General features: G+C 41.1%; 5 protein-coding genes and 1 long non-coding RNA gene across 13 annotated transcripts in view; 3 read left to right on the plus strand and 3 right to left on the minus strand.

The window, feature by feature from the left end:
• Positions 1-476: 476 nt before the first annotated feature.
• On the minus strand, positions 477-4792 carry cunh17orf49 (chromosome unknown C17orf49 homolog). The gene is made up of 6 exons (XM_022744731.1): positions 4468-4792; positions 2886-2980; positions 2688-2789; positions 2272-2501; positions 2080-2184; positions 477-1841 (listed from the first exon to the last, which is right to left on the minus strand). The coding sequence occupies exons 1-6, from the start codon at positions 4486-4488 to the stop codon at positions 1777-1779; spliced, it is 618 nt and encodes a 205-aa protein (XP_022600452.1). The 5' UTR covers positions 4489-4792; the 3' UTR covers positions 477-1776.
• A 95-nt stretch (positions 4793-4887) lies between these two features.
• On the plus strand, positions 4888-7783 carry rnasek (ribonuclease K). Its single transcript, XM_022744732.1, has 3 exons — positions 4888-5088; positions 6253-6335; positions 7097-7783. Exons 1-3 carry the CDS (start codon positions 5011-5013, stop codon positions 7239-7241), a joined length of 306 nt encoding a protein of 101 aa, XP_022600453.1. The 5' UTR covers positions 4888-5010; the 3' UTR covers positions 7242-7783.
• A 911-nt stretch (positions 7784-8694) lies between these two features.
• Positions 8695-15800, plus strand: LOC111221380. The gene is made up of 9 exons (XM_022744748.1): positions 8695-8843; positions 9607-9907; positions 10912-10974; positions 11566-11625; positions 11915-11943; positions 12669-12686; positions 12781-13221; positions 13917-14147; positions 14708-15800. The coding sequence occupies exons 2-9, from the start codon at positions 9607-9609 to the stop codon at positions 14966-14968; spliced, it is 1404 nt and encodes a 467-aa protein (XP_022600469.1). The 5' UTR covers positions 8695-8843; the 3' UTR covers positions 14969-15800.
• On the minus strand, positions 9797-16606 carry LOC111221382. The gene is made up of 3 exons (XR_002665089.1): positions 16550-16606; positions 16354-16421; positions 9797-9876 (listed from the first exon to the last, which is right to left on the minus strand). It is a non-coding gene; the product is annotated as an uncharacterized LOC111221382 (long non-coding RNA).
• Positions 16359-21569, plus strand: LOC111221381. 3 transcript variants are annotated; one of them, XM_022744749.1, is made up of 9 exons: positions 16404-16443; positions 17403-17705; positions 18408-18440; positions 18514-18573; positions 19485-19513; positions 19593-19685; positions 20729-20821; positions 21008-21022; positions 21117-21569. In XM_022744749.1, exons 2-9 carry the CDS (start codon positions 17405-17407, stop codon positions 21354-21356), a joined length of 864 nt encoding a protein of 287 aa, XP_022600470.1. In that variant the 5' UTR covers positions 16404-16443; positions 17403-17404; the 3' UTR covers positions 21357-21569. The 3 variants fall into 3 exon arrangements, with proteins under 3 accessions (XP_022600471.1, XP_022600472.1, XP_022600470.1); XM_022744750.1 differs by lacking the exon at positions 21008-21022 and having other exon boundaries at positions 16359-16443; positions 17405-17705; XM_022744751.1 differs by lacking the exon at positions 18514-18573 and having other exon boundaries at positions 16359-16443; positions 17405-17705.
• Positions 21570-22411: 842 nt separating this feature from the next.
• nup98 (nucleoporin 98) overlaps positions 22412-27449 on the minus strand; it is a 24096-nt gene continuing 19058 nt past the window's right edge. For 5 of the 6 annotated variants that reach the window (XM_022744686.1, XM_022744680.1, XM_022744681.1 and 2 more), the window contains 5 exons: positions 26722-26943; positions 26392-26633; positions 25894-26048; positions 25573-25684; positions 22412-24531 (listed from right to left, as the gene is read on the minus strand). In XM_022744686.1, coding sequence (XP_022600407.1) covers positions 24332-24531; positions 25573-25684; positions 25894-26048; positions 26392-26633; positions 26722-26943 — 931 coding nt within the window. In that variant the 3' untranslated portion in view covers positions 22412-24331. Of the gene's footprint in view, positions 24532-25397; positions 25685-25893; positions 26049-26391; positions 26634-26721; positions 26944-27449 lie in introns of those variants that run through there. The other variant, XM_022744684.1, reaches the window with a different exon arrangement.

Raw genomic sequence — 27449 nt, forward strand, 5'->3', positions numbered from 1 at the left:
GAGAAACTAATCACCAAATCAGTTGTGAAAATATATTTTTTAATCATTTGGTTTATTTATTGTCAGAAAATCCCTTTTGTTCGACCAAGTGTTCAGAGCTGAACATTCAGTTTATAGCCACAGAAGAAGAAAAGCAGTGAATCACTACTGAAGAAGATGAGTTCAGATCTGTCTGAGATTTTTGCCTGAAAAATGAATGTGAATAATTATGTGTTGGACAGTTTAGCACCAGCAGCAGATGAAGTTGAATTTTTTGAAAACTATTTCAAAGAGTGAAACAATTTGTTGATCAGTAGAAAAGGAATCAATTATTTCTCAAATGTAAATATATGTGTATGTAACGTAAATGATTTTTAACTAAACGTTTTATTTTGTTTGGATGAAAGAAGTAACTGAAATATGTCAATAAATTGACAAACTCTTTCAAATGCTGCATTTCATCATTTAAAAAAAGAAACAGCAAAAGACAAGAAACCTTCACTTTTTAAATGTTTTACTTAACATAATTAAAACAATGTTTTTACATCACTCACAGCCACTGATTGATAAAAGGTCAAAGTCAAAACACTCACATCATGATTAACAACATTTTGTCAACAAATCCTGTTTCATACAAAAATGATTGTGTGTGAATCTGGAACCTGATCTATTAATAATATGTTTTTATTAATTACAGCCTCATTATAAATGAAACTATTATCTGTGAGGTGTTAAAGATTAACGTCTTCAACAGGAACCAATCAGAGCTCAGAGCCACAGACAGAGGAGAGAAGTCAGAATAACATCTTTCAAAGTAAAAGTCCTGCTGAGGCTCAAGGGGAATCTCCTCATGTTGGTTATTAGTCGGTTCAGGAAACTCATTTCGTTCCCTCAGTTTAATCGTGTGGAGTTCACTTCAGGCTGAGATGTATAGATATAGTTCAGAGTTGGTTTAGACCCACACCTGTACCTGTGTAACAATGTGTACCGTTGTCCTGAAGGTGTTTTCAAAATCCTCAGAATTTTTTTACTCAGCTGGATGAAAAATATTTTGTTTAACCTGCTTCAAATGACAGTGACTTATCTTCTTTCTCAATTTGTACAATGTGATGCAAATTTAAAGGTTATTATCAGTTAAATCCTGATGGTTCGAAGAATCTTTGAATGTTTTGAAAAAACCTTCAGAACACGTTTGTTTTTTCCAACATCTTTGTGTTTATTTTGAAGAGATGTTGACCGGTATGTAATGACACTAACGAGAGGCTGCACATTGATGCATATTCATTATTTTGAGGGAATGAAATAAGAGCTGAATGATTTCTCGTCTCTCTGATCGTTTCTCTGTTAAAGCGTCTCGACAGGTTTCACTCTGTTCGTTCTTCATGATGTAAAAAACAAATCTGTTTCTTTGACTTTTTTTGTCTGATTCTAAAACTGAACAGAAGCAGAAACTAAAACTCACTGATGGGAACAATCTGTTTTTCTAAAAAGAAAAAAAAAAAAAAAAGCCTGAAGTTCATCAGTCGATATTTCTACACGAGGACGAAGAGTCACCTGTTCTCTTTAAAAAATAAAATAAATAAACTTCTCTGGATCCAGAAACTCGACACGATTTTCTTTTTTCTACCTCGGACTTCAAATGAAAACGTGGCTGCAGAGTCGAGGGAGCGTCGTGATGATTGACGGATGAACTTCAGGTGAAGAGAGAAACAGGAGGGACTGAGTAAAAAAATAAAAGATGGCCGGTCGACGTGATGATTCCTGCTGCTCCCTCTCTTTCCTCTGGGAGGTCAAAGGTCAGCGGGAGAGGAGGGGGAGGTCACTGGAGTTCATGATGAGGCTTGAGTCCAGGTTGAGGCTCTCTGAGGAAACCACAGGTAAAAGTGAAGTCATTAAGGCTGCTCTGACCACACCCCCTCAGGTGTGACTGACAGGGTTTCTACTTTCAGATCCTCACAGAACAGAACAAACCTGATTGGACGGAAAGTTGGATAAATACAGGTGGAAGAAACACCTGCTACAATCAGGTGAAGAGAACAACTTCCTCACAGTCATCATGTTTAGTGGCTGTTACCTGGTAACAAGCTCTGTGACACTGACCTTGGTCAAAGTTGAGCTTCTTGCTGGACGAGCCGTCGCCGAGTCCTTCGATGTCGACCAGGTCACTGTTCACATCCGAGTCGTTCAGAGCGCTGAGGGTCACGTCTGCAGGGGGAGGGAGAGGAGGAAGATGATGATGAGGAGGAGGAGGGAGGGCGGGGCAAGGAGGAGTCACTTCCTGTCGTTTCTCACCTGCCGTCTTCTGCTTCTTGATGGGCGGGGCCAGCGAGGGGCTGCTCTGCATACCCGTTGCCACGACAACCTGCGAGGTCGGCACGGCGATCATGGCGGGGGCGGAGGGAGTGGGCGCCGGCGTCATGGCGGCAGCAGATTTCTTGACGGTCTTCTTCGGGGACTCAGAGGAAATGGGGACTCTGCTGTCCTCGTACAACTTCCTCTTCACCGTGCTCTTTATCTGAGCTCTGCAGAAGAAGAACACAGCCACACCTGACTCACCTGGATTTCTCCATGAAAGTATTATTATACGATCAACGAATCTGTCTATTATATATGAACATGTTGAGGGTTAAAACCAAACCTCCATTTTCACCTGAGTCCCTTTAAAACACTTCACAGGTGAACTGTTCCTCTAACACAGGTGAACTTACACAGTTCGCTCTTTGATCACAGTGCTGATGTTGTTCAGGTCGTCTCCGAATCGACGGACGGCCAATCGAAGCATCTCGATCTCCGTCTCTGTCCATTTGGCTCTGAGGACGAAAACACAGTCAACTGACACTGAACAGAGTGTGTGTGTGTGTGTGTGTGTGTGTGTGTGTGTGTGTGTGTGTGTGTGTGTGTCTCACCCTGCAGGGCTGGAGTCGGACACCGGATGCAGCTGCATGGTCAACTCTCCCAGTTTGGTGAAGGCGGCTCCAGCTGCTGAGAAAATCTCCCCGACCTGCAGAGAAGAAGATCAGGTGATGAGAGCAGAAACATTAAAAGTTCAAGTGACGACAGTTCACATTATAAAATGAAGATCTTTTTTTATTTTACTATTGAAATTGGAAATTTTACAATCAGACATATTAGTTCTTAAATATCTCAATCTTAAAAGAAGCAAATAAAATAAAAATAAAAAAACAAAAAATGATTAAAAAAGGACAAATACATATTTTAAGTGACAGACTTCTTCAGACAAACATTTCAGAATAGACATGAACTGCTGACATGGACTTCTTATTTGTTACAAATTTGAGAGACTCAAACTAACGTTCAATTAAAAACAACTTAAATGAGGGATCTGATTTAAGAAATTTCACATTATGAATATGAAATTTCCTTGTAAAATCAGCAGGTTAACAATATTGAATAAATTGTTTTCCTTAAATTCAAGTGAAGTGAAAATATTTTTCTGTTCAATGTTAATCACGTCTGTTGTTTTGAAACTTTCAGTCTTTCCAGAATCAATAAATGAATCTTGAAATGTACATGTTTGTTTGTTTTTTGTTTTTTTTAATTGAAAAATGTTTAATTGCAAAAAATATAACAATATGGTGTATATATAATGAACAAATAAAGAGGCATCATAATAATATAACTGGCAAACATTATATGGCTTTTTTTCCCCAGCTATGAGTACTACATTTCAATGTTGCATAACATGACATATACATATATATTAAGTATATATATATATATATACTAAGTATATTAGTACTATACGTTAGTATACTATATTATATACATACACATATATGTGTCTCATAATTTTGAACAATAAATAAATGAAACGCAAGTAAGAAAACACAAAAATCTTAACAATAATCAGATTTCTTTGAAGAGCTCTTGTAAAACACTTGCTGTATCAGCACATTTCTTATTATTTATAATTTGGATAAACTCAAAGTATTTATTAAATCCATCCTGAAGGATTCAAACGATGGAGACCTTGAGAACTCGACCTCCTGAATGTGAAACTTCCCCAGTGGGATCATGAAGTTAACAACCTGCTGCACCTTCTTTATTTAATTAACATAAAATAACATTATAGCCTTGGCATCTCATCTAATTGAATAGTTGGTCTGAGTGTCAAAATAATCTTCCAAATGTACGTTTGTTGAGTTTTGAAGGCCTGACTTACTGACGTCACTGGGAGGGTTCACACGTCACATCTGAAAATTACAGAAAGTAAACAGGAATGTTCCACTTCTGCTCCGTGTTTGGTGTATCAGCTATTGGCCGAATCAAACACTAGATTCTTTTCATGTAGGAGAAAAACTAATGCACTTTTTATGAAGTCTATATTTCTGTGAGCGGCAGCTGCGTTAAAGTCACCGATTTCTGAATGAAGTCTGGCGGCAGCTGTGTAACCCGCTCTCTAACTTTGATGCACACACCGGTCACACTCTGGTTTATAAGAGAGTCCACACTCAGGTAAGAACTCACCTTAGCAGATGCTGACGTCATTTCGTTGAAGGAGCTGAAGCTTTTTTTCTCTGGATTTGTTCTTGAATCAAAACAACACGAACATACACAGCTAGCTGCTAGCTAAAGTTAGCTTCTGTAACGTTAGCTAGCGCGCTATCGTTAGCGGGCTTCCATTGAGAACCTGGCGAGATTTTAAAAAAAGAATCTTCGGCAGATACACATACGATTCAGCGCCGCGATTATATTTTAAATCATTTATAAATCACATGTTCAGAGAAAAATATTGTAAATATCACACAACAAAGGTAGAGGGGATGAAGGGAACGTTGCGCGAGTTTGGAAGTCGAACACCATTGGTCAGCCTTAACGGAAAAGGCGGAGCGAGTCATATACGACATTTTCATTGGTCGCCTCGCTGCAGTGTTACGACGGCGATCGAACTCTTCCGAGTGAAACCGAGTGATGAGGATCAGCTGACCGTGAGGATCGGTCGGGCTGTCGTTGAACGGTAAAAACGTTTCTCATTTCGGAGAATTAAAAGTAAAAACACCGGACACCGACATGCCGTCGCTTCTGTTCTGCGGGCCGAAGATGGCCGCCTGCGGAATAGTGATCAGCATCTGGGGGGTCATCATGCTGGTAAGAAATATCGATCTCTGGTACAGACTATTTCCTGGAATAAATCCTTTTAAATAATTTAAATATTCACCAGGACGTTTTCGGAAAATAACCGTTTTAACCGGGTTTTGTTGAATCTCGTGAGACCCGGAAATCCATGAAACACAAACCAGCTGTCGCAAAGGAGTCCTTGGACTGGAATTGGTCTCCGGTTAATAGACGGAGCCCAAGTAGGCCAAACTGAATGTATGCTAGAACATACCACTGCACTAGTAATCAATAGCAGAGCTGTAACCATCAGTCGAAAAATCGAATAATGTCAGAATTTGATGCTTTTATTTGTCATATACGATAGTAAAGTTAATGTTTGGTTTTAGACTGTTGGTCAAATAAAATCAGCCACTTGAATGTATTGTACAGAATTATAAGACACATATTTCACTATTATCTTGTTATAGATAAAACTATCGATCAATCAATGGAGAAAATAATCAGTGCCTGTGTAATTAACATTATGGACGTGGCTAACGTCTGGTTTTCCAGTCAAATGAATGATTATATCTCTGTCCAGTTACAATGAGTCTTTAACTTTACTAACAGGAACTTATCAACCAGAACGTGACTGACAAACAGACTGACTTCTGAAATCTGAGCCATTTAACCAGAAATATGTGGTATGAAAGTGATCCCAGTCAAAGATCTTGTTATTCAGTCTTTTTACTGGATAGAAACATTTTCCTCTGTTGTTTTAATTGAGGAACTCAAATGAGTCATGTGACTTTTTACCCTCATGTGATGTTCCAGAGCAGGAAGTCAGTTTTTCCACTTCCACAATGTAAGGTCAGAAAAAATAAACCACAACTGTTGGCAGCAGTAACCACCACACTCTCAAACCAGAGTACAAATAATGAAGTGAATCTGTAAAAATGTTCACAAACTGTCCTGCAGTTTGACAGCAGCCACTAAATCACTAAAACCACTGAGGTGAGAAACAGTAACTTTATTTTATACTTTATAAACAGAATACAAACATTTAATTACAGATTTATAATTGATTAAATAATCAGCTCCACCACAGACTCATTATGGTTATGATTGAAAGAGTTGTGACAGTTCTGTCCCCAGCTGCACATCCTGTGGCCTCTGCTGTGTCCCCGGGCCTCATGTTGACCCGCTGTGTTTCAGGCGATGCTGGGGATCTTCTTCAGCGCGAAGTCGGCCGTGCTGATCGAGGACGTCCCTTTCACAGAGGACGACATTCGCAACGAGTGAGTTACTAACAGCTAACAGCAGGTGTTTCTGAAGATCAATCAGCTTCTGATAATCAAATAATTGTTTTCGTAATTTTTTAAGCAGAAATGACAAAGTTTTCATCAGATGTGATGATTCGACAGTGAACTGAATCTCTTTGTGTTCTGAAGTGTCGCTCGCACAAAACCAGACCTGAGCCCAGATCCAAAGAGATGATGGACCGGGAGAAATCGAACTGGCATTTTCAAATTTTCCAGGATAATCAGCAGATTGATTGTTAATGAAAATAATCTCTGTACAGCAGCAACAATTAGTCAATCGGCAACTATTTTTATATCGATTAATTGTTTGAAGTCATTTTTCAAACAAAGTTCCAGCTGGTCAGTTTGAGCTGCTTCTCTTTGTCTCGTGTGACAGTAACTGAATCTGTTGGTTCGACAAAACGATCTGATTGTTGGTCGATATGTTCTGACGTTTTATAAAACAAACAGTTCTTCAGTTAATTGTTAAAATATCGGACAAATTAATTGATCCTGAACATAATGTTTGTGTAACAGATTGGGTTAATGTGTTTTTGTGTGGGGACGTGTGCAGCTGTTACTGACGAACTGGTTCTTGCAGAGATCCACCTGTTGGATCCTTTGTTGCCCGGGAAACGATGATGCAATAAAATCCCATAAGCACCAGATCGGTCCGGACCACAGGACTGATGTGGTTCTAGTTTAAAGTGATCTGGTCTGTGGGTGAAGACCTGATCCGTCTCTTCTTCTCTCCGCAGTAAAAATCCTCCTCAGAACATCTACAGTCTCTACAACCAGGTCGGCATCAACTGCTTCATCGCCGCCGCCATCTACGTGGCGGTGGGCGCCGTCTCGCTCTGCCAGGTCCGACTCAACAAGCGTCAGGAGTACATGGTCACATAAGGAGCTGCAGTGAGGACCTGAGCCTGACCTCTGACCTCAGCGGCTGGAGGTCGTCCTCTGTCCACACAGTTTACGTTACAGGTGGTGGTCAGGCATCACCACTTATTTATTTTCAAGTTGAAACCTTCCATGTGTTTGTCGCCTGTTGTTGTTGTTGTTGTTGTTGACGTTGTTGGATGAAGTGTTACATCATTCCTTTGACACTTTGGCTTCAGAGCTCCTGCATGTCACATTTATTTCCTGGATTTAAATTAATGATTCAAACATGAGAAATAAATTAATCTTCAGATGAAGCAGGAAACAAACGTTTAAACAGACTGAGTCAGTTTCATCATTTTATATCTTCTCTGTTTATAATCTTTATTTTCTGAGCAGAAGAAACTCGGTGGAACCTGCTGAAGTCGACGCGTCACTGAATAAATAAAAAGTTAAAGTGTGAACATGTTTGTTTTTAAAGCCACAAGCTCAAACTCAAAGTGTTTCTGTGACAAAACTGTTATGGTGGATGTTCCTTTGCAATAAAGTGTGTGTGTAAAACAGAAGATTGGTCTGAAGTCTCGTACATTTGAAAACAAAGTGATTATTGATCCTGATGAGATCAGATATTCAGTTTAAATGGAGACATGGTCTGTGTGATATTATTAATCTCTGAGTTAAGTTAGTGTTTCCTGCTCCGACATCAGCTTCTCTTAAACTTTATTAAAAACCTGTTTGTTGTTAGTTTAACTTTTTTTTTCTTAAATAATAAAATAAACTTTATTTTCCCTGAGAGGAAATTTGTCTTAAGGTTGAACAAGGAACAGACACACTTACAGGATGGTGTCAACATGTGTGCATCAGTAATAATCCAGTAATATGAAACATGAAGTAATTGAACACTTAAACCTTTTGTTAGATTTCGTTGCCAATATTTCTGAACTGCAGTTTGAGGATTAAATGTTTCACGTCTTCCTTCACTGACTGAGGCTGAACTGTCACAACAAACTGCAGTTACTACTCTTGTCACAGGAGAGGTTGAAGACCGACGAGTCCTTCAGTAGCTCGTCCGGCGGTGGCTCCATGACGCTGGTGTGAAGTTCATCCAACCGTCGTGTAACAAAAGACCAGTGATCTACTCACATACAGATGGTGCCAGGAACCCTGAGGCAGGAGAGACGGGGCTCAGGACCAGCGAGAGGAACTGGACTAAACAGAAGAACATGTAATAAGTTGTTGATGTCAGTTGGTTGCACTGCGACGGGTGGAAAGAAACTAAACAAGTGGAGGTGTTAACATGTTGATCCTCAGCCCCAGCAAGTGTGAGGGGTTTCCATACAAACAGCTGACATGACGATCTACATGCCGCTCTTCAGTCAGCCACAGGAAGGATCGTCTGTGGGGTATTGTATCGGTAGGATTTGAGCAGAAGGTGGCGATAATGCGTCAATAAGATGCAGCCAACCGCTGTAAAACAAGAAGAAGAAGAAAAAAAAAGCCCAGCATGCATCACGTTAACAGATTGAATGTGCCTTTTTTCCCGCCTCTTTAGCTGAGCTGCTCTGACTGGTGACGACTGAGCAAAGACGAAAACACAAACAGTCCGGCTGTGAAGAAAAGGACAAAGTGAGTATTGATTCAAAACTTTATTGTGAATTCCTTCTTGAAAAATAACGAGATATTTCATCTCATGAATTAGAGGAGAGAGAAAAGATGTAGAGTCTGATTGTTTTGCTCTTGTTCATGGTTAATGGCGACTGACTGTTTCACCTCTGGTCCTGCTCGTTTCTGTGGAGCAGACGATCACATGAAAGTTTGGAAGGTGCACAAAGTAAACTTCAGCTAATGTATACGTACATATATTTACACTCCCCATTAAAGTTCCTGGAAATGAAGTGAACACCATCAGATACTGTGGATGGGGAAGTGGTCTTATGTATGGAGCCCCATTAAGGGTCTCTACACACTGATTACACAGATTTTACATACGAAGTCACATGACAAAAGTGTTGGTGACGTCTGGATTAACATTATTTTCACATTATTTCTACATGTATGTAAATAATCTGCACAGTAACTCCAGCTGTCAGATCAGTGTAGTGCAGTAAAAACGTTCATTACAGTAGAAGTAAAGTACAAGTACCTCAAACTGTAGCTGAATGAATGTACTGAGGGTCAGGGAGGCTGGACAGTCCCTCTCATACATGTTTATAATGACAGTTCACATGTTGTGTGTCTCAGAGTCACCACTAACATGACAGTGTGTATAATATATATATAATATACAGCAGACAGGATCTTGTTGTTGTTTGTGTCTGAAGTAACAGAAGAAAACAAGGTTAAAGCAGGAACTGTTTCTTTCTCTTCTGTCGTCTCGTCTCTGTGTCAGATGTCAGAGATGATTTCAGAGACAGAGTGGAAAGAAACCCTGACCCTCATCCTGGAGGAACTGAGGTCACAACAGTTCACAAAGATGCTGGAAATGTTGGAGAAAATCCCCAGAAGTGTGAAGACTGAAAGGTCCAGAGAAGAGATGCCCAAAATCATCATCGAGCACTACGGATTAGAGGGTTCCATCTCTGCAATCGCTGATGTAATGGATCTGATCCCGCGGCGGGATGCGAGAGTCCAGGACCCGCTGCACACCTTTGTGAAGAAGCTGAGGAAGAAACAGAAGAAAGAGACGAAGGGTGAGTTCACACAGTAAATGTTGTGTAAACCATGTGGTCACAGCTGGCATCAGATCTGTGAGTGTGTCTGCTGACCATGTTTATCCAGTGCATTCAGAAACTCTTCAGACCCCTTCAAAGAAAAACTCCAACTCCCGCTATAATGACATATTAATACTAGGTAGCAGTGGCGTGCAATGACTAAGCAAGCAGAGCCTAACTGATCTCAGAGCAGCAAAGGCTGAGTCAAGGACAGCTTGACAAGCACACTTTGGCTATAGCTAACCACGTGTCAAAGATCCCAGGATTTTCCTCAATGTGCAAACCTCCGACTGAAGCTGCTGTCGTCTTCGCTTGACAAGCTCCAGTCTTTGTCAAGATCCACCGTGTTCGGGCAAAGTCAGACTTGGAGGTGTTGACTCCAGACGTTTCACACGCTGTAAGCTGCACCAACGTGTGCTGAAGGTCTCGGCCTGACGAAGCCAAACGAACCACATCATCTGCAAAGAGCAGAGAGGAAATTCTGAGGCTCCCAAAGCGGACAAACTCCTCCCCCTGGTTTTTTACTTGGTATTTGTCCACTAAAAATAGATTTACATCATAGCAATAATTTTTGTTAAATAGAAAAAAACATTTCAGTGGTTACACACTGTAAATGTACGGTAAGTAAACCAACATACTGGGAAAATAAACTTGATCAAACTGATGTAATCAGTGTAAAAGAAGCACATAAAGCTTCAAGGTTGTAAGAAGTTTTCCTATGTTTGACTTAAAGTACAAAAGAACCTGTTGTATTCTTTCCTGGCTCTAGTGTTATATGTCTATAGAGATGGTTTGGGTCTCATTTGTCCAGGTTTTGAGCAACAGTCCAGTAATTGTCTACAAAGAAAAGCTGCTTGGTCATTTCTGAAAATACTAAATGAGAGTGTGACAGTTAATTAATCAAAGAAGAAATCAGCTTCTGTTGATTTTCAGTTGTTTTGGAGCTGAACAATAAGTGTGTTCCACTTTTGTGTCATTTTCAGGGAAGAAGCGGAAATGCGAAAGTGACTTGGATTCAAAGGATAACAAGAAAGAGGCTGCAGCCGGTAGGTAAACACAGTCACAGAGGTCCACCTGTGTCTGCTGCGACGACCGGAAACCTCCAGGACTGAAACCTGAAGCCACAACATGGAGTTCCTCAAATGGCCACTCGAGGCCAAGAGGTGACTCAGTGACTCAAAGTATCTGAGGTGACACCAAGCGGACAGCCCATCTGGTCATCATGTGTTTCCATGGTGAACAGTTTTAATTGTGTCTTGTCAGTAGCAGAGCCACCAAAACTACAGAACACAAACACAGAGGCTGGAGACCTCAAAGCTCAGTAACTCGTAGTCGACAGAAAATACAGAAATAGCACAATACAGGACATTCACTGCGAAATACTATATATTTTTAAATGAGTGACATCGGAAGTAAAATAAGAAACAGAAAGTAACAGCACTATATAATTAAAAACTAGTAAATCCCAACGATGAATCACATTCAGTTTATAATATAATAATATAATGAGTGGATCTCCACATGGACCGGAGTTATTCTTCCACCACTTGACCAGAGGAAGCTTCTGTACAGGGATGTAGACTGGAAGAGGAAAAGTTCATAAAGTGTGTGTGTAACTTTTTACATTTAATTTTCAGGGTTTATGAAGAACGGTATCATAAGTGACTCAGACTCCTCGGATGAGGAGCGAGAGGCTGGTAGGTTAACGGACACACACCTCTAACATAAACCTGATGGACAGATTGACTTCATAAATATCTGCATCATGACACCTTTAACAAAATTACCATAACAGCCAAATGCAAGCTGACATGTATTTTGAGACAATCTGTACTAAATATATTTAAATGTATTGTCACGTTTCAATGAAATGGAGCAGCTGATAACGAAGACAGAATGAGCTCAAACGAAGTTTGGTGGAAGTCATTTAGTAAAATGAATGAAGTGAAGAAACTCACTGACCGATGTTTGTTTCTTCTTTTAAAGATCAACAGAAGAGCTGCAAATCTGACAAGGTGGGTAACTTGTAGGACACCTGTTACCTGGTTACTGATGAATACACCTTACAGCACAGTGACATAGAAACTGTATGTATGATAAAATCAGGGACAGCCAGGGGAAACATGGCATGCTCACATAAAGTTATGACCATGTCCACATTTATCAACATTTATCAACATGTTCTGCCTAGAGGTGCCATGCAGCTGAAAATCATAAACACATATATTATATCCATGTAATAATGCGGTAGGACAGTACCGCACTGTTTGTTCATGTGTAATAATTAAAGTATAAGTTATAAGACTATAGTTCCTAAAATACACATTCATACTGTACTATTTATGCACTGAAAAGAAATTAGTATAGTTAGTAGTATAGTAATTAGTATTAAAATTACCTTTTGTAATTTTTTCTATTGCCTCATAGCTAACGTTAGCATTAGCAGCTGTTTCTAGAAGAGATGTTGTGAGTTCAGCATCACACTTCATTCCTTCACTCACCAACATCTGTCTCCAGAGGTGGAAACAAACACCAATGTTAACTCTTGTTTGGTCCTATTTCACTTATTGTCTTCTACTGAAGTTAGCATGCTAACTAGCTAATTAATTATATCTCAGTTATCTGAACTTGAGCTTTCCAAAAAAAGAAAAATGTTTTAACATATAAATGTCACATTTGCACATTAAATCAGCTCTTCCATTATGAGTAGCTGATGATTAATGAGATGTTCTTCTTCCAGGAGAACATTCCCTCTTGGGTGAGTGGATTTCTTCAAATCTCTAATTTATTTCTCATTCGACTTTGTCTTGACTTGTATGATTGAATTTGTTTTGTTCTCTGTTTGTGTCCAGAGGAAAACCATCCATGATCTAAGGAACAGTGATGGCCTCTGTCAAAAACCCATAGTTGGGAAAATTGTGCAGAAATCTGCTCTGCGTATCTATGTAACTAAACAGAAGGTGAAAAGGTTCTTCTTTTATGTGGCGCTTGCTGATGAGACAAACTGCATTAAAGCAATGGTTTATGGAGAAGAACGCTTTAAAAAAATCACGGAAAAGAATTTCTACATGTTCAGAAATTACAAAATGGAAATGTGTGATTACACTAATGAGAACAACATGAAAGTGTTTAAAGACAGCACAGTGTCGAGGACGCCCCCTGTTGATGTTCCAGAGGAGCTGGAGGTGGAAGCTCAGATGCTCATTTATCGCTACAGTCCTGTTTGCTCCATCGCAAAGGCCAAATTATTTGATGCCAAAACATTAGTGAGCGTTGAAGGAACTGTAACAAAGGTGAGTTTGTTTTTTATATTGTTGAGAAATATGGTGTGTTGGCTGAGCGTTTCTGTGGAAGCTCAGTATTGAGGTTAAGTTTTTCAGTGATCATCAGGCCCAGCAGAGGGAAACAGGCAGTGCTGAGTCCTCCCACCTCTCCTTCTCTGACCCTGTTGTATTCATCTTACGAAAAATCAGGCCTTACCTGACTCAGTACTCCACCCAGCTCTTGAACAAGGCCATGGTCATCCCTCATCTCGACTACTGCATTGCCCCTCTGGCAGGCCTTACTTCACGGACAGTGAAACCCTTAGAGATGGTCCAGAATACAGTCCAGACTTTTCTGGTCTGTGGTTCCACAGTGGTGGAACAAGCTATCAAATGCTATCAGAGCCGGGGCGGACCTCTCTACATATCTCGCTTGGGCCGACAGAATAAGTAAAACACAGGGCCTGTAACGTTTTCCTTAAGGTAACCCCACCCTCACGCAGCTCCCTCAGCTAAGGACAAATTAAAGGTGTACTTGAAGGGTTTAGCGCAACAGGCCCCGGGTTTTCAGGTTCATTCTTTTATTTGGTGCGTGCATTTATATATCAAAGACAAGTCAATCAGCTGTATGTAACATGAAATGTGAAAACCATCCAGTAACACGACAGCTGAGAGCCATGTAGCTGCTGTTTCTAATTTTGTTTGAATCTTGTGGTGTTGCTCAGATCGATCCTGTTGAACACGTCAAACTGAAAACCAAACGGGGGAAGAAAGAGAAGCGAGACTTCATCCTTAAAGACGACACTGATTCCATCAGGATCACCCTGTGGGGCAAAGACATCCAGCAGTTCAGAGATAAATCACATGGAGACTTTGTCCGAGTGACCAACGTGAAGACCAGTGTCTACTATGACATGGTGTCGCTGAACTCAACTGATTACACCAGAATTTTGAAGGTATCCGTTATCAAACTCTACACACTGTTCTACTGATGCTAATGTGATTCCCGGTGCACCTGATGACCAGACCAACTATGACAGACGCCCTTTTGTGCCCAAATTTCACACCCCGATTATTTAACAGGTAAACCTTGTAACCCCGCCCACTAAAAAGCAAGGTCAGGTAAAAACCATGTAAGGACTTATGGGTGTGCAGAGTTGTGGTCACATTGTTATAGGAATATTACGTTCAGCACGTGATACATTCGGAAAGAGCTGCACTCAGTTAATGTTGAAAGAGCAGTGGTCAATGACGAAACACCAACATCTGGCTGAACAATGATTTACACTGACATTCACACCGACAGCGCTGCCTTGCTGTTTCTGTTCAGACAAAAAGTAAAAGGAACGCTGATCTTTGAACGGCTCTCAGAAAGCTCCTTTCTAAGAGCCGTTATTCACATCACTACCATGTCCTAGTCCCCATGAGACGAGACACTGATTCACCACACAAACATTACACCCTCCTCCCTGCTACGTTCATGAGTGACTGCAACTGTCAATCTGTCTTTGTCCAGATCCAAAATGCTGAAGTCCAGAACGTGACGTTCAAGATTATAGGAATCACAGCCACCAACAAGATGGAGACTCACCTGGAGGCAGAGATTAACGGCCAGGTGGAGACATTCTTTGTGGAGTCTAAACTCCTGGCAAAGGCGGTTGGTGTCAGACTGGAGGGGGACTTTGAGGAAAGGCTCCTTCAGAACATGCCCTTCTCAGCAGATGTAGTATTACAAGGAAGCAAGATTAATAAAATCACAGCTGCTGAAAAGATGTAAAAATAACTTTCATTATTCAGAGTGGACGGTTTCCTGTTTATTAGTAACTGAAGATGTGCAAACAGTCAGAGGCAGAAAACCTGCTGGTACAATGTCAGGATACTAGACAAGGACTTTTCCTCTTCTGCATTTAATTTTAATTAATGAGATTATTTTTCACTTGTGTCTGTTGGTTTGTTTATTTGTCAGCAGGTTGACACAAAAATTACAAAAACAATTTCCAGTAAACTTGGTGGAGGGATGGGGGAGGGGCCTAGGAAAAGAGCATTAAATTGTGGTGGTAATCTGGTGAAATATTTTTATCACTTTTCTTAACATTTCTTAACATTTTGTCAGAAAACAATGTTTTGATCAGACGTATCCAGACAATAATCATGTAATAATCTGGAGGTATGTGCCATTCTGGTTTTATGGATACCTACACTCACTGAGCACTTTATTAGGAACATCACCTCATACTGGGTAGTTCCTCCTCTGCTCTCAACCAATTAGATCTTCATGTCATCGATCCACCAGATGTCAGAAACTTTCCTTTGAGATACTTTTATTTTCAAGATTTTAATTATGTTTAACCTGTTTTTATTTTTATCAGATTCATTGTTTGTTAAACTGTGGTTAAACTTTGTTTGTTTTATTTCCACATATACTGTTTGTCATTATGATTATATTTGTCTGTTTTTGATGCACTTTGATGCAAAACTTGTTTTTAGCTTTCCTTGACGGTTTTGATGGTTTATTCTTTTAATACATCTATGAAAAATTTCTTTTAAGATTCACCATAAAGTCACAATCATAATATTGTGTAACTGATTATACTGTTTTTTTTTTAGTATTTCAGGTCTGAAACATTTTCTGTTTTTATATATTTGTTTTGTATTTTTTATGTTTAATCAGGTTTTTGTTAGAACATGTACAAAGGTCCATTCTGCATTAAATGTTTACTTCTGATGCATTGTATTGCTTACATGTCTATACTTGAATAAAATTTTAAGTGTAATACCTGTATCGTGTGATATTTTATTATTTTACATAAGTAAAAAAACATAAATGATTCAGGTCTAAACGATGAACCCTGTTGTTCAGCTGCTCACAACCGACAGCACAGAACATAAACTGCAGTTACTCCCTTTTCACAAAACATGAAACTGAAAGTATCAATGTCTCTACTTTTGGCCGGGAAATGGGCTAAACCATTGTTCACTGCAGTGGGGGGGGGGGGGGGGGGGGGCAGATGCTATGAGGATTAACAGTCAAATTTGGACAAACTCAAATAATTGTTGACATTTATATTCTCTCCATATTTAAATTTTAGCATTTATGTTGGACAACTAGGACGGCACACAGGCTGAGGAAACATTACTGTTGGTATCTGATCTGCCACTCACCGTAACAGGAAGGCGTTGAGAGCCTCTCCATCTGCCAAGTAGCAATAAACCTCGAAGACAGAAACAGTCTGTGGTTGAAGAAAAAAAAAAGTGAGTATTGATTGATTGATTTACTTTATTGCTGATATTTAATCACTGGGAGGAGAGCGGTTGTTTGTTTGTCGGTGTGTGTGATATTGTTTTAACATTGACTCACTGTTGGCTCCAGAGGATTAAACTGAAAGATGAAAAGTGAGGGATGCATGTGGCTCAGTTTTTATTCATGTACTGTTCGACTCTGCACACAGGAAGATTCAACAGGAAGTCTGTTGACTGAATGATTCGTGAGGTTCAGTTCTGCCTTTTGTCAGAAAACACAGAACAGATATTAAAATCAAGTCATAAGATCAAATGATCAAATACCTTCATAAGCCTCATTCCATGCCCACAGCTCTACATTTACTGTGTCCTTCATATTCAGTTATATCCATGTGTGTGCTGTGTGTTCTCCAGGCAGAATGTGCCTTGCACAGGTTATGATTGTTGACTGACTTACATTAAGGTGGAGGTGGTTGATAAAAGTAAAGCTTTGGTTATAAACAATTTAAAGCTGGGTTAGGGTTTGACAAACGATGATGACGAATCATCAGTCGACTCACTGTATCAGTGGATTCATTCTTTTTGTTTTTCATTCATTCTGATGCTTCAGATATCTGTAGTGTTGGAGAAGCAATCGTCAGGCACCAGGTGATTTTCTTTTAAAACTGTTAGTTGTTGTGTCTCAAAATTACACAAGGTAGCGAGGACATCCTGTCTGGTGAATACAGTTTGGTAAAGGTGTGAATAATTGATTTCCCAAATGTAAACAGATCGTATTATTGTTGGGAGTTTTTGCATGAAAAGCAGGAAGAATGATGAAATAACACACAGTAGTTTACCTTATGTACATGATGGCTGGGTCAAGCCACCACTGATGTTTGATGGCATTAGTCTTATCACTCTTTATGTCATCAATGCCTTCAGGTGTCTTTCATTTGAAAAACTTCTTCTCATTTGTCTCTTTGTGTCACAGATGTCTTTGAATGATTTTGAAAGAAGGTGGACGACAGCCCTGAACTCCATCCTGGAGGAACTGAGAGAGAACGAATACAACAAGTTGCTATTCTCTTTGGACAAAATACCCACGGGTGTGAAGTATGCCAAGACCAGAGAAGAAATGCCCCAGATAATCATCCAGTACTATGGAACAGAAAAATCCATCACTGTTATAAAGAAAGAAATGGAGCAGCTGCCTCGGATGGACTGTAAAGTCCAGGGCCCACTGCGCCCCTTTGTGGACAAACTGAAGAAAAACAACCAGAAAAAGAACAAGAGTGAGTTCACAGTGACGGGTCACCGACTCTTCACACCCCTTATTTTTATTCATGATTAATTTTAAACATTAAATCACAGAGAATGAAACTGGGATTTCTGACACTTATTGTCAAAGTCAAAACAAATCTTTCCAAAGTTGACTAAACAAATATGAAATAAACAGACAGGACTGTGCAGAGGTTTTAGGACCTTTAGATGTTTAGATTCTTCTCCATCATCAGGAGACGTCCAGAGTCCAAACACACAGCCAGAGTCATAAAGAACTAACTTCAGAGACCAGGAGTCCTGCAACAGATGGTCTGACCCCCACAGAGACCTGATCCAGCATCATGGAGTCGGTCTGGATCACATGAGGAGACAGGAGAACTGAGCCAGGTTCTACAAGATGCTGGAAAAACCTACCAGACAAGAACCTGAGCAGGTGTACGAAGGAGAACTGACCCTGGTTTAAAGGCAAAGCGGAGTCACAGCAAATACTGGTCTCATTTAGGCTTTCACTCTTTCCTGTACCCTCACTTTACTTTCAGTGCCTAAAACTTGCACAGTCCCTCCTCTGGGTTGAAATGACCACCATCTCTGGTAGTAGTGTTTTATTCCTGTCGAGCAGTGTATATGAAAAGACATTTAAACACTGCCGCTCTCCGCAGAGAAAACACTCTGCCATTTTCAAACTGTTTCACTTTTTAAAATGTCTTTTTCAGGTAAGACGACCAAACCTGCAGGAACTGCAGCTGGTAGGTCAACACACACACACACACACACTGAACTGATGACATGCACGTTTAACTTTTAAAATGTCTTTTTCAGGTAAGACAACCAAACCTGCAGGAGCCTCAGGGTTAGTTAAGAAAGAAGGAACTGCAGCTGGTAGGTCAACACACACACACACACACACACACACACACACACACACACACAAACACATCCAACACACGACGTTTTAAAAACTGGTTCAAAACTTTTTTAAAATGGTCTTTGTCACGAGTAAGAACGACCAAACCTGCAGGAGCCTCAAGGGTTAGTTAAGAAAAAGAAACTGCAGCTGGTAGGTCAACAACACACACACAACTCCGCACACAACACACACACACACACACACACACACACACACACACACACACCACACACACAACACACTACACCACGCACAGAAACACTACACACACAAAGTCACGTTTAACTGTTTCACTTTTTAAATGCTTTTTTAACAGTAAGATCGACCAAAACCCTGCAGGCAGGCCTCAGGGTTAGTTAAGAAAGAAGAGACTGGCAGCTTGGTAGTCAACAACACACACTCGCCACAACAACACACACACATCTAATACACAACACACATACATAAGCAACCACACAACACAACCACACACAGCACACACACACACACACACATCTATACTACGCGCACACCTCTGTTCCTTCCTATAATGATAAAACACTTGAATATAGAACGCTGATCTCCAGGGTGGAAGGGAAATGCTGCAGATTAAACGAGCTTCCTGGTCTCTTCATCAGCTCCTCCCACTGAGCTGTGAGGTCATAATTACTGCACAGCATCATGTGACAGTGAGGCCCGTCCCGTCTTCTCGTGTTGTCAGCCAGCAGTTTTAAATGTGTAGAGAGTGAAGCTGGTAAAAAGTCATTAATCTGCAAAATCATACGACAGTAATTAACCATCAAGCATCATGATGTTTGAGATCGACTCATATTCAAAACGTTTAGTTTCAAGTTTTCAGATTTACCTCAGAACATTCAGCAGTGACGTGTTTCTTCTTTTACAGATCACCAGAAGTTCGGCAAACCTGACAAGGTAAGAGTGATACGTTAATGAAGAATACTCGATAATATGTTTGTTTTTTTAAATGCTCTCCTTTTGTATTCTGGATCAGAAACCCCCCCAGAGAGGCGGCAGTGACCTCGGTGCAAACGCTGCAGCTGGGACAGCGGCGCTGAATCCTGCTCAGCTCTTAACGAAGAGGAAGGTGAAAAATGTTTTCTTGTATCTGTGGGTTGTGACAAGGCAGCGAGCTTTAATAGAGTTAGTCCGACCCTGGACATAAAGCGGGGGCGAAATATAAAGTGCAGGACTGTCAGACCAAAGACCGGGTTCACATCCAGAGTCCTGCTGCGGTTTAGACAGCAGATCACAAGGTGGTGGTTTATAAACATAAATTAAAGTTCTCATGTTTTTTTTTAGGTTTTTCCCTTTTCTTCAGTTATATAGTTTCTTTAAGTTCAGCTGAGTGACAAAGCCCAAAGGAAGTTATTCTCTCCGACAGAAAACACCGACCCTCAAGTGCCTTCAGTGCCTCGTTTGTATTCTGGCTTTTCTTCCGTAACTTATCTGTGACTATGTAAAACATCCACATGACGCCTGGCAACCAGCTACTTTAACACTTATAACGTTGCCTCTGTAATATAAGAGCCACAAAATAAAAACTTACCAATGTGAGATGTTCTGCTCTGGTTGCAAAGGTGGTTCGGGTCTGTCGCCTTCTTCTCCCCGACTTTCAGTATCAGACTCAGTCTCGAATCGTTACGGCAGAACCAGAAATTTCATCGTTACTGTGGTTACAACAGTGTTCACAGCTTCTCTGGGCTTTTGGAGGGGGGGAGGGGGGGGGGGGCAAACTTCCTCTAAAGACCACTTAAGGCTTTCTCCAAAAGTGAGATGATTAGCCAGGAGTTAGGGGCCAAGTCAGGCACTGCCAAGATGACGACAGTGCAGCAGCACTGCTCTTCAGAAACCTGTGGGTGACGTCACGGAGGCTACAACCATCTTTATTGCTCTGTGCTTCCTGAAAATATTCAGGACATTCAGAACATCATGAAATGACAAAGGAGGGAAAAGGTGTCTGATTATATCAGATATATGTGTAGTTTTCATGTTCATAGCTCAAAAGAACATTTTTACATTTAGTTACGTGATCCACTGTCTGTAATTAAGCTTGTGAATTCATGAGTTCATTGGAGGCATTATTTCCAACAGGGCATTAATTATGTTGTGGTGGTTTGGTTCGTTCAGGTTGATGCTGCCGGAGCAGTGAAGCCCAAACAGATAAAGACAGAGGAACAAAGTTCATCCCTGGAGCCAACTGGATGCACCGATGTTCCCAAGGTAACTGATGTCTGAGTGTTTGCTTTTCCTCTCTACTCACCTGTTTGTTGTTTAGTTTGCTAGTAGACTGAGACAATTCAAGGTTCAATTTAAACATCTATAAAAGCACGTAAAGTTGATCACACATCTGCTCAGTTCATAAGAAAACCACGGCCTGTTTGATCCCTCCATGTTTTCCCTGTACAGATGGATTCGTTCACGGTCAGGGCTGAGATATGGATTACAACAATTATTTGTTATTATTCATACAATACACGATGTCCCAAACCTTGACTGTCAATCTGTCTTTGTGCAGGCGGAAAGTGCTCCTGTCGTGAATGCGTGGATCAAGATCATAACAATCTTAAAATCCAATAAGACAAACATTCACCTGGTGGCGGAGGTCAACCAGCAGACGAAGACCTTGTTTGTGACATCTCGACTTCTGGCAGACGCATTGGGCTTTAAATCGGAGGATGATTTTAAAGAGATGTTGCCGCTCTTTGCAGAAGTGAAATTACAAGGAAATAAAATAAAAGAGATTAAGAGGCTGTAAGAATGACGTGTATCTGTGGAAGAGAAACATCGTTAACATCTTCATACATTTTTTAAATGTAACCTTCCCATTGTGGTTACCAGAGCAGTGCATCTGCTTTGTTAGGGTGCTTTTCTATTTGAAATGGTTTTGGTTGCATTTACATTTGCAGAGGTGGGGTATCCCTCTGCTTTAAGGTTTGTTGTTCATAAATAAAGAGACACGGCGCAAACACTCCGACTGGTCTGAACTCCTTGTCTGAACTGAGTTGGTATTTGCAGGTGGTTTTGGTGGCTGAGCTGAGATCAAAGGAACCAAAGTCAAGAACTCAAAGTCCCTTCTTGCACCTGGAGATTAGACCAGAAATTAAACCAATGGCAGATTAAAAATCAGTGGCAGCATCAAGATGCTGTTAGAAGATTTAGTGCGAGCAGTTATTTCAGACCGCCTGGTCATCGGCCTACTTCCCTCATCAGAACAAAGCTGCCAGATGCATCCTGGGTTATTTCGAAGAAAGAAAACTGAGTTTGAATGAAATAGTTCAGAACGACCATCAGTTTGTTCGATCATTTTCCCTTTAACTTTTATTTGTACCCTGTTGAGAATCTGACACACTTCAACGGTGTCTGATTGAAACATCTGCTTTCGAAAAATAAGACAACGTAACAAACAAAAGAATAAAATACAACAATAGTGAAAAACACAGCGGTGAAGTTCACATCTCTAACTCAGAACACACACTGATGGCGCCGGGTCGTTCCTGTGCCGACGTCTACCGAGGACTCGAGTGACAGACTTTAGATCCAGAAACAACATGAAAAATAAAGAACAAATGTCTCTTTATTTCTACTTGACTTTATTAAAAAATATTATCAACAAAATCATCAGTAAACATGCGCGCGCGCACACACACACACACACACACACACACACAAAGCAGTATCCATCCATGTAAAATACATACACACACAGTTTGTGTTTAACAGGAGAAATAACAGACATCATGTGGAGCGTCCTGTCCAGAAACAGTGAAACTGATTTTACTTTGAAAAAACAAGAAAAACAAACAAAAAACATTCTTGGCAAACTGACAACCAAAAGCAAAATGACCAATCAATCAACTGATCAATAAGTGAAGGGTTTCTTTCCAAAGCATTATGCATCCAATTTATTAAGAATTAAAGGTGGAGGATAAAAATGACCTGATGTTCCCTGTTTGATTTTCAAAAATATACAATATTTATATAATTACATGCAGTGAAATCTCTGGTTGGCGACTCGTTTGGAAGGAAACGCTTCACTGTAGAAAACAAGAACTCAGATGAAGTGCTACTAAAAAAACAAACAAAAAAAAAAAACAACCACTTGTTTGTTTGTTGTTGTTTAAGTCTGGTTACACACACGTTCGATTTACATTCAAACCAAACAGAAAAACAAGAAATCTACAAAAATAGACCATTCGGCATTTTACACTTTGCATGTTGAGTTTTCCTCTGAGTCGTCTTTGTGCACATCGAACCCGTTTATACAACGTCGCCGCTCTTTAATATTACCATAGATCGTCTTTATTCACATATTGACAGATGAACAGATGCTAAGCTAACGGCTGTTTTTATTGACTTATAATAAAACCAAATCTACGAATGAAAACATAACGAGCTCTCAGTTGTTGGAGAGGAGATGTGTTTGGGGAACATTTCAAAAATAATAAACAACTGAAAAATGAGTGTGAAGCTAATTTTAATCCGACCTCCATGTTTTCCTCAACGCCAACAAATAAAGCGATCAGCTGATCATTTCAAAAGAAGAGCCAGACCAGCGTGTTTCTACGTTTTAGATGCTTCACGTCTTCACTGACAGTTTTTATCTCCTGCTGCAGACGTCTATTGGTTTCTATTCATTTCTGCAAAGTGAAAATCAAATGTGGCTCTCGATTAATCAATCAACAGAAAATTAATACTGGATGATCAATTAAGTGTTTCAGTTACTTGATATTCTCTGGCTTAAGCTTCTGTTTGATAAGACAGTAAATTGAGAAGAAGTCCCTGTCACTTTTCAACATTTATAGATTAAACATGTCATCGATTGATCAGGAAAATGATCAACAGATTAATCTATAAAGAAAACAATCATTAGTTGCAGCTCTATTCATAAATGTAATGAGTAAGTTTCAAGACTTTCCACACCAAACAGAAATAAATGGAAACCAGTAGAATCCAAGACGCAGCAGAATCAGTGGATTCAAATGTCTGAAACAGTGACTCTCAGTCTTCTCCACCTGTGAACCCTTTAAACAAAACAATGTCTCAGCTAACCAGTTAACCGGTTAATAAGTTAACCAGTCAACGAGTTAACAAGTTAACCAGTTAGAACCGGTTCTACAGAAAAGTGATTACCGCTCTCGTTTTATATTTAAATAATTTTTTTGAGGTAAAATAATCCAGGAATTCAAAAAACAGAAAAAATAAAGATTTGTTGAAACAAAACTTTTTCTGTTTTCCTGTCAATCATCTTGTGACCCCATGCACCCTGTCGGGGGCCCCAACCTTAGTTTGGGAACCACTGCTCTAAAACAACTGAAGTAAAGTGAGATGTGAGATTTAAAACTGACAGAACGTCACTGGTCTGATCTCTGAGTCGCTCTGTGTCGTTTACTGTTGATCATGTTTTAAAACGCTCCCCTGGATCCACACACACACACACACACACACACACACACACACACACACACACACACAGTGAGGAATGACACGTCGAAGCTTTGTGCCCGTTCTCTACAAACATTCAAACAGACGACGTCCAGAACCGAAGTGAAGCAGCTGCAGGTTCGATCGGTCGAAGACTCAGAAACTACAAGTTCTTTCTTTTTGCTCCTTTTTGTTGTTGGAAAAAGTTTCTGCGTCAGGATTTCATGATGTCTGAGCAGCTCAGTTACAACACCTAAACAACTTTTCACACCTTCACTGATGTAACAACATGTCTGCCGTCCTGCGCTCTCACTGGCTGACGATGAGCTGTCGCAGGTACGACTGCGTGAGGCCTCGCAGCTCCTCCAGCGTGTAGTCCTCCGGCATCGGCAGGCGGGTGATGTGCGGCGCCAGCTGGGCGAGTGGGATGCTGAGGGAGTCGGACGCGGCGTCGCCCTGCTGCAGGCTCAGCACCACGCGCAGGATGTTGGCCACGCGCTTTGCCATTTCTGCACGGAGGGAGGAGGGGCGGGGGTCGGTTAAGGTAGAGCGGCGGTTTAGTGTCATGGAAGCGTCTGCAGGTTTTCACCCTCACCAAACCACAACAGCTGATTTCACCTGTTGAACCTGCGCTCACCGATTGACCGATGTTCAGCAGAAACGTCGTTAACAGTTCGTCAGCTTTAAGTTGCTCTGTTGAACTTGTTAAACAGTTTCTTGTTTCCACTCATGGTGATTGATTTGATTGATTTGTGGTGTTTGTGTCACCTGCTGAGCAGGTGGAGGACTGAGGCTGTTTACAGCTGTGAGAGTAAACACACAAACACTGAGCTGAAACTCACTGAGGCTCTGAAGACGAGGAGGTCAACGATTCTCTGCAGGTTCATCCCTGCCACAGACTCCTGAACTGTTTTCACATTTGATATATTGTGAGAATAAAATTATTGCTGACAGCTGCTGCTCACCTGTAGAGCTGCACTAAGACGTCACTCACCTTCCCTCCTCCCTCATTCAGTCGTCTCTTTCACTATGATCTTCAGATGAACGACTTGTTCATCGCCTCCTCGGTGCTGAACGAGTTTCTGAACGCAGATCAGTCGCCAGAATCCCTGACTCGCCTGAACGCCTCCCTCCTCTGAGAGCAGCTACTCACCTACCAGACCCTCCTCCCTCCCTCCCCCCTCTCTTAGATAAACACAACACATATGTTATTTTAAATAAACTTATTGCAGAGGATTTTTCACTTGTGACCTGTTGTTTTTAGCCTGTATTTGTTTCCACGCAGTCGAACTGTCTCATTAACAGCTGAGCATCTCTTCTTCTATGATTTCTAAGCAGGTTGATGGATGTTGAAGATAATGATATGTGTGGAAGTCGCACTGAATCATATGAATTATATACATGAGTCTCAGACCAACTTCAGCCAATCAGAGGACAGGTATGCTTGTGAATCCAGCTGCTGTTGTGTTCAGTCAGAGGGAAAAGTAGCAGAGTCTTCTGGACATCAGCCTCGTGTCGCTGCTTAAACCCGATGGTTGAGAAGCTCTTACCTGATTGGGCGAGGCGGTCTCTGGCGGTGCTGCAGGGCAGAAGTTCGATTCTGCTGCAGAGAGACGTGACATCGCTGTAGAGACGCTCCAGCTCGTAGCCGGCGTTTTCCATCTGTCAGCGAGGACGGAAACACAAACGTCAACACAAGCCATCTCCTTGCGTCACATCGGTGCTGCGTTTAAGGACAGCTTTAAAATGCTACTTTTCACTTCTTCACTAAATTCCAGAGAGAAATTTGTAATTTTAATTATTAGTTACTTCACAGATTTAGATTTTACATAAAAAACAATTTCGACATAGAGAAAACACAGTGTCAGTACCTGCTGGATGTCCTGCAGAGTCTTTATGACTCTTATGTAGTCCAGGTAAACTCTCCCTGCAGTGTCCCAGTCCTGGATGGTGGTGCTGTGTTCAGGGACCGCCAGCCCCTCCAGGAACTCCAGCAGGTAGTCGTGATTGTCGTTGATGATGCATTCTGCAGGAGGAACCATGAATACGTTAAATAATAAAATCTAATAATCTCTCTGGACTCCCAACAGCCCAAACAGTTTTAAATTCAAAAGCTTTTCCAGAACTTGAACCCAGTTCTCTTCTGTGTTTAAGTATCTTTTCTTTCTTCAACTCATTTTTGCTTTTATTTGACAGCTGATATCAGATTGTATTTTCCCAAGAAGCTCCTCATTTTTGTTTTCAATTTTTCCAAATCAGGGAAATCTTCAGTGTTGACTTGGACAATTAGAAACTAACTAAACCATCACTTAGTACATGTGGCTGCAGGTCTATGTGTTTATGTGAATGATTAAAAACCCAGGACCCACCTGAGGCCAGATGTTGGATCAGCAGCCGGTGACACTGGCTCCAGTATCCGGCCCGGTACAGGTGCAGGGCCTCCTGGTGTCTGTCGGCGTCTCGTCGGGCTCGGGTGGCCTTGGCCTCGTGGATCCACTGCTCCGGGATCAGCAGCCTCTCGGTCAGGAAGCGCTCCCTCCGGACGGACTCGTCCGTCTCCTGCAGGGGGCAGTGGAGGGTCAACATCTCCCTCACTGCTCGCTCCCGCTGACTGAAGACAGGGAGACACACACCAGTGAATCATCTGACGCAACGTTTATTTTCACAGAGTGTGTAACTGCAGAAGAGATGTGACGTACATGTGGTCGGGGATGTGCAGTAGGATGAAGACGGCCATGTGCCAGAGGCCGGCGCTCTCCAGCTGTGCGGCGTAGCTGGCGTGGAGGAGTCCCTGCCGCGAGGTGCTCAGGTGGCTGTAGTGCAGCGCCTGCAGGACGCCCCACAGGTGCCAGCTCAGACGGTAGTCCAGACGCTCCCAGGTGATCGTCAGAGGGTCCAACAGCTGCTGCAAGCTGTAGTGTCTGCACACACAGGTGATCTTACTCATCAGTGTCAGATTTAAAACTGTCTGTTACAAACTGAAGGTGTGGGAAGATTAAGCTGCATTAGCATAAAGTGAAATGTAGCAGCTACAGCTGCAACTTACTGTTACTTCCTTGATAAACTGATTAATCGTTTGGCCCATGAAAGAGTGGCGCTGTCTACGTTTACTTTGTTTGCCTCAAATTGGCCCTTAAGGAACCAATAAAGTATTTAGAATTGAAACTGAATTAAAATGTCAGAATATAAAGGCTTCACAAGGTTCCTGAGATTCCTTCAGATTTGTTGTTTTAGTGGATGAAAAGTCAAAAACAAAAAGAAACCACAGAACTTCTTTTGGTCCTTTTGCTCGTAAGATAATTTAATTGTTTATCAGAATTATTGCTTGTGATCTGTCAGACGACTAATCAATCGACTGTTTCAGCTTTAATAGGATCCAGTGATTGTGGAGTCTGGTACAAACTAATCCTCTGCTGCACAGATCTTA

This window comes from Seriola dumerili, unplaced genomic scaffold (genome assembly GCF_002260705.1).
Source record: "Seriola dumerili isolate Sdu_G_001 unplaced genomic scaffold, Sdu_1.0 BDQW01000086.1, whole genome shotgun sequence".
Classification (NCBI taxonomy): domain Eukaryota; kingdom Metazoa; phylum Chordata; class Actinopteri; order Carangiformes; family Carangidae; genus Seriola; species Seriola dumerili.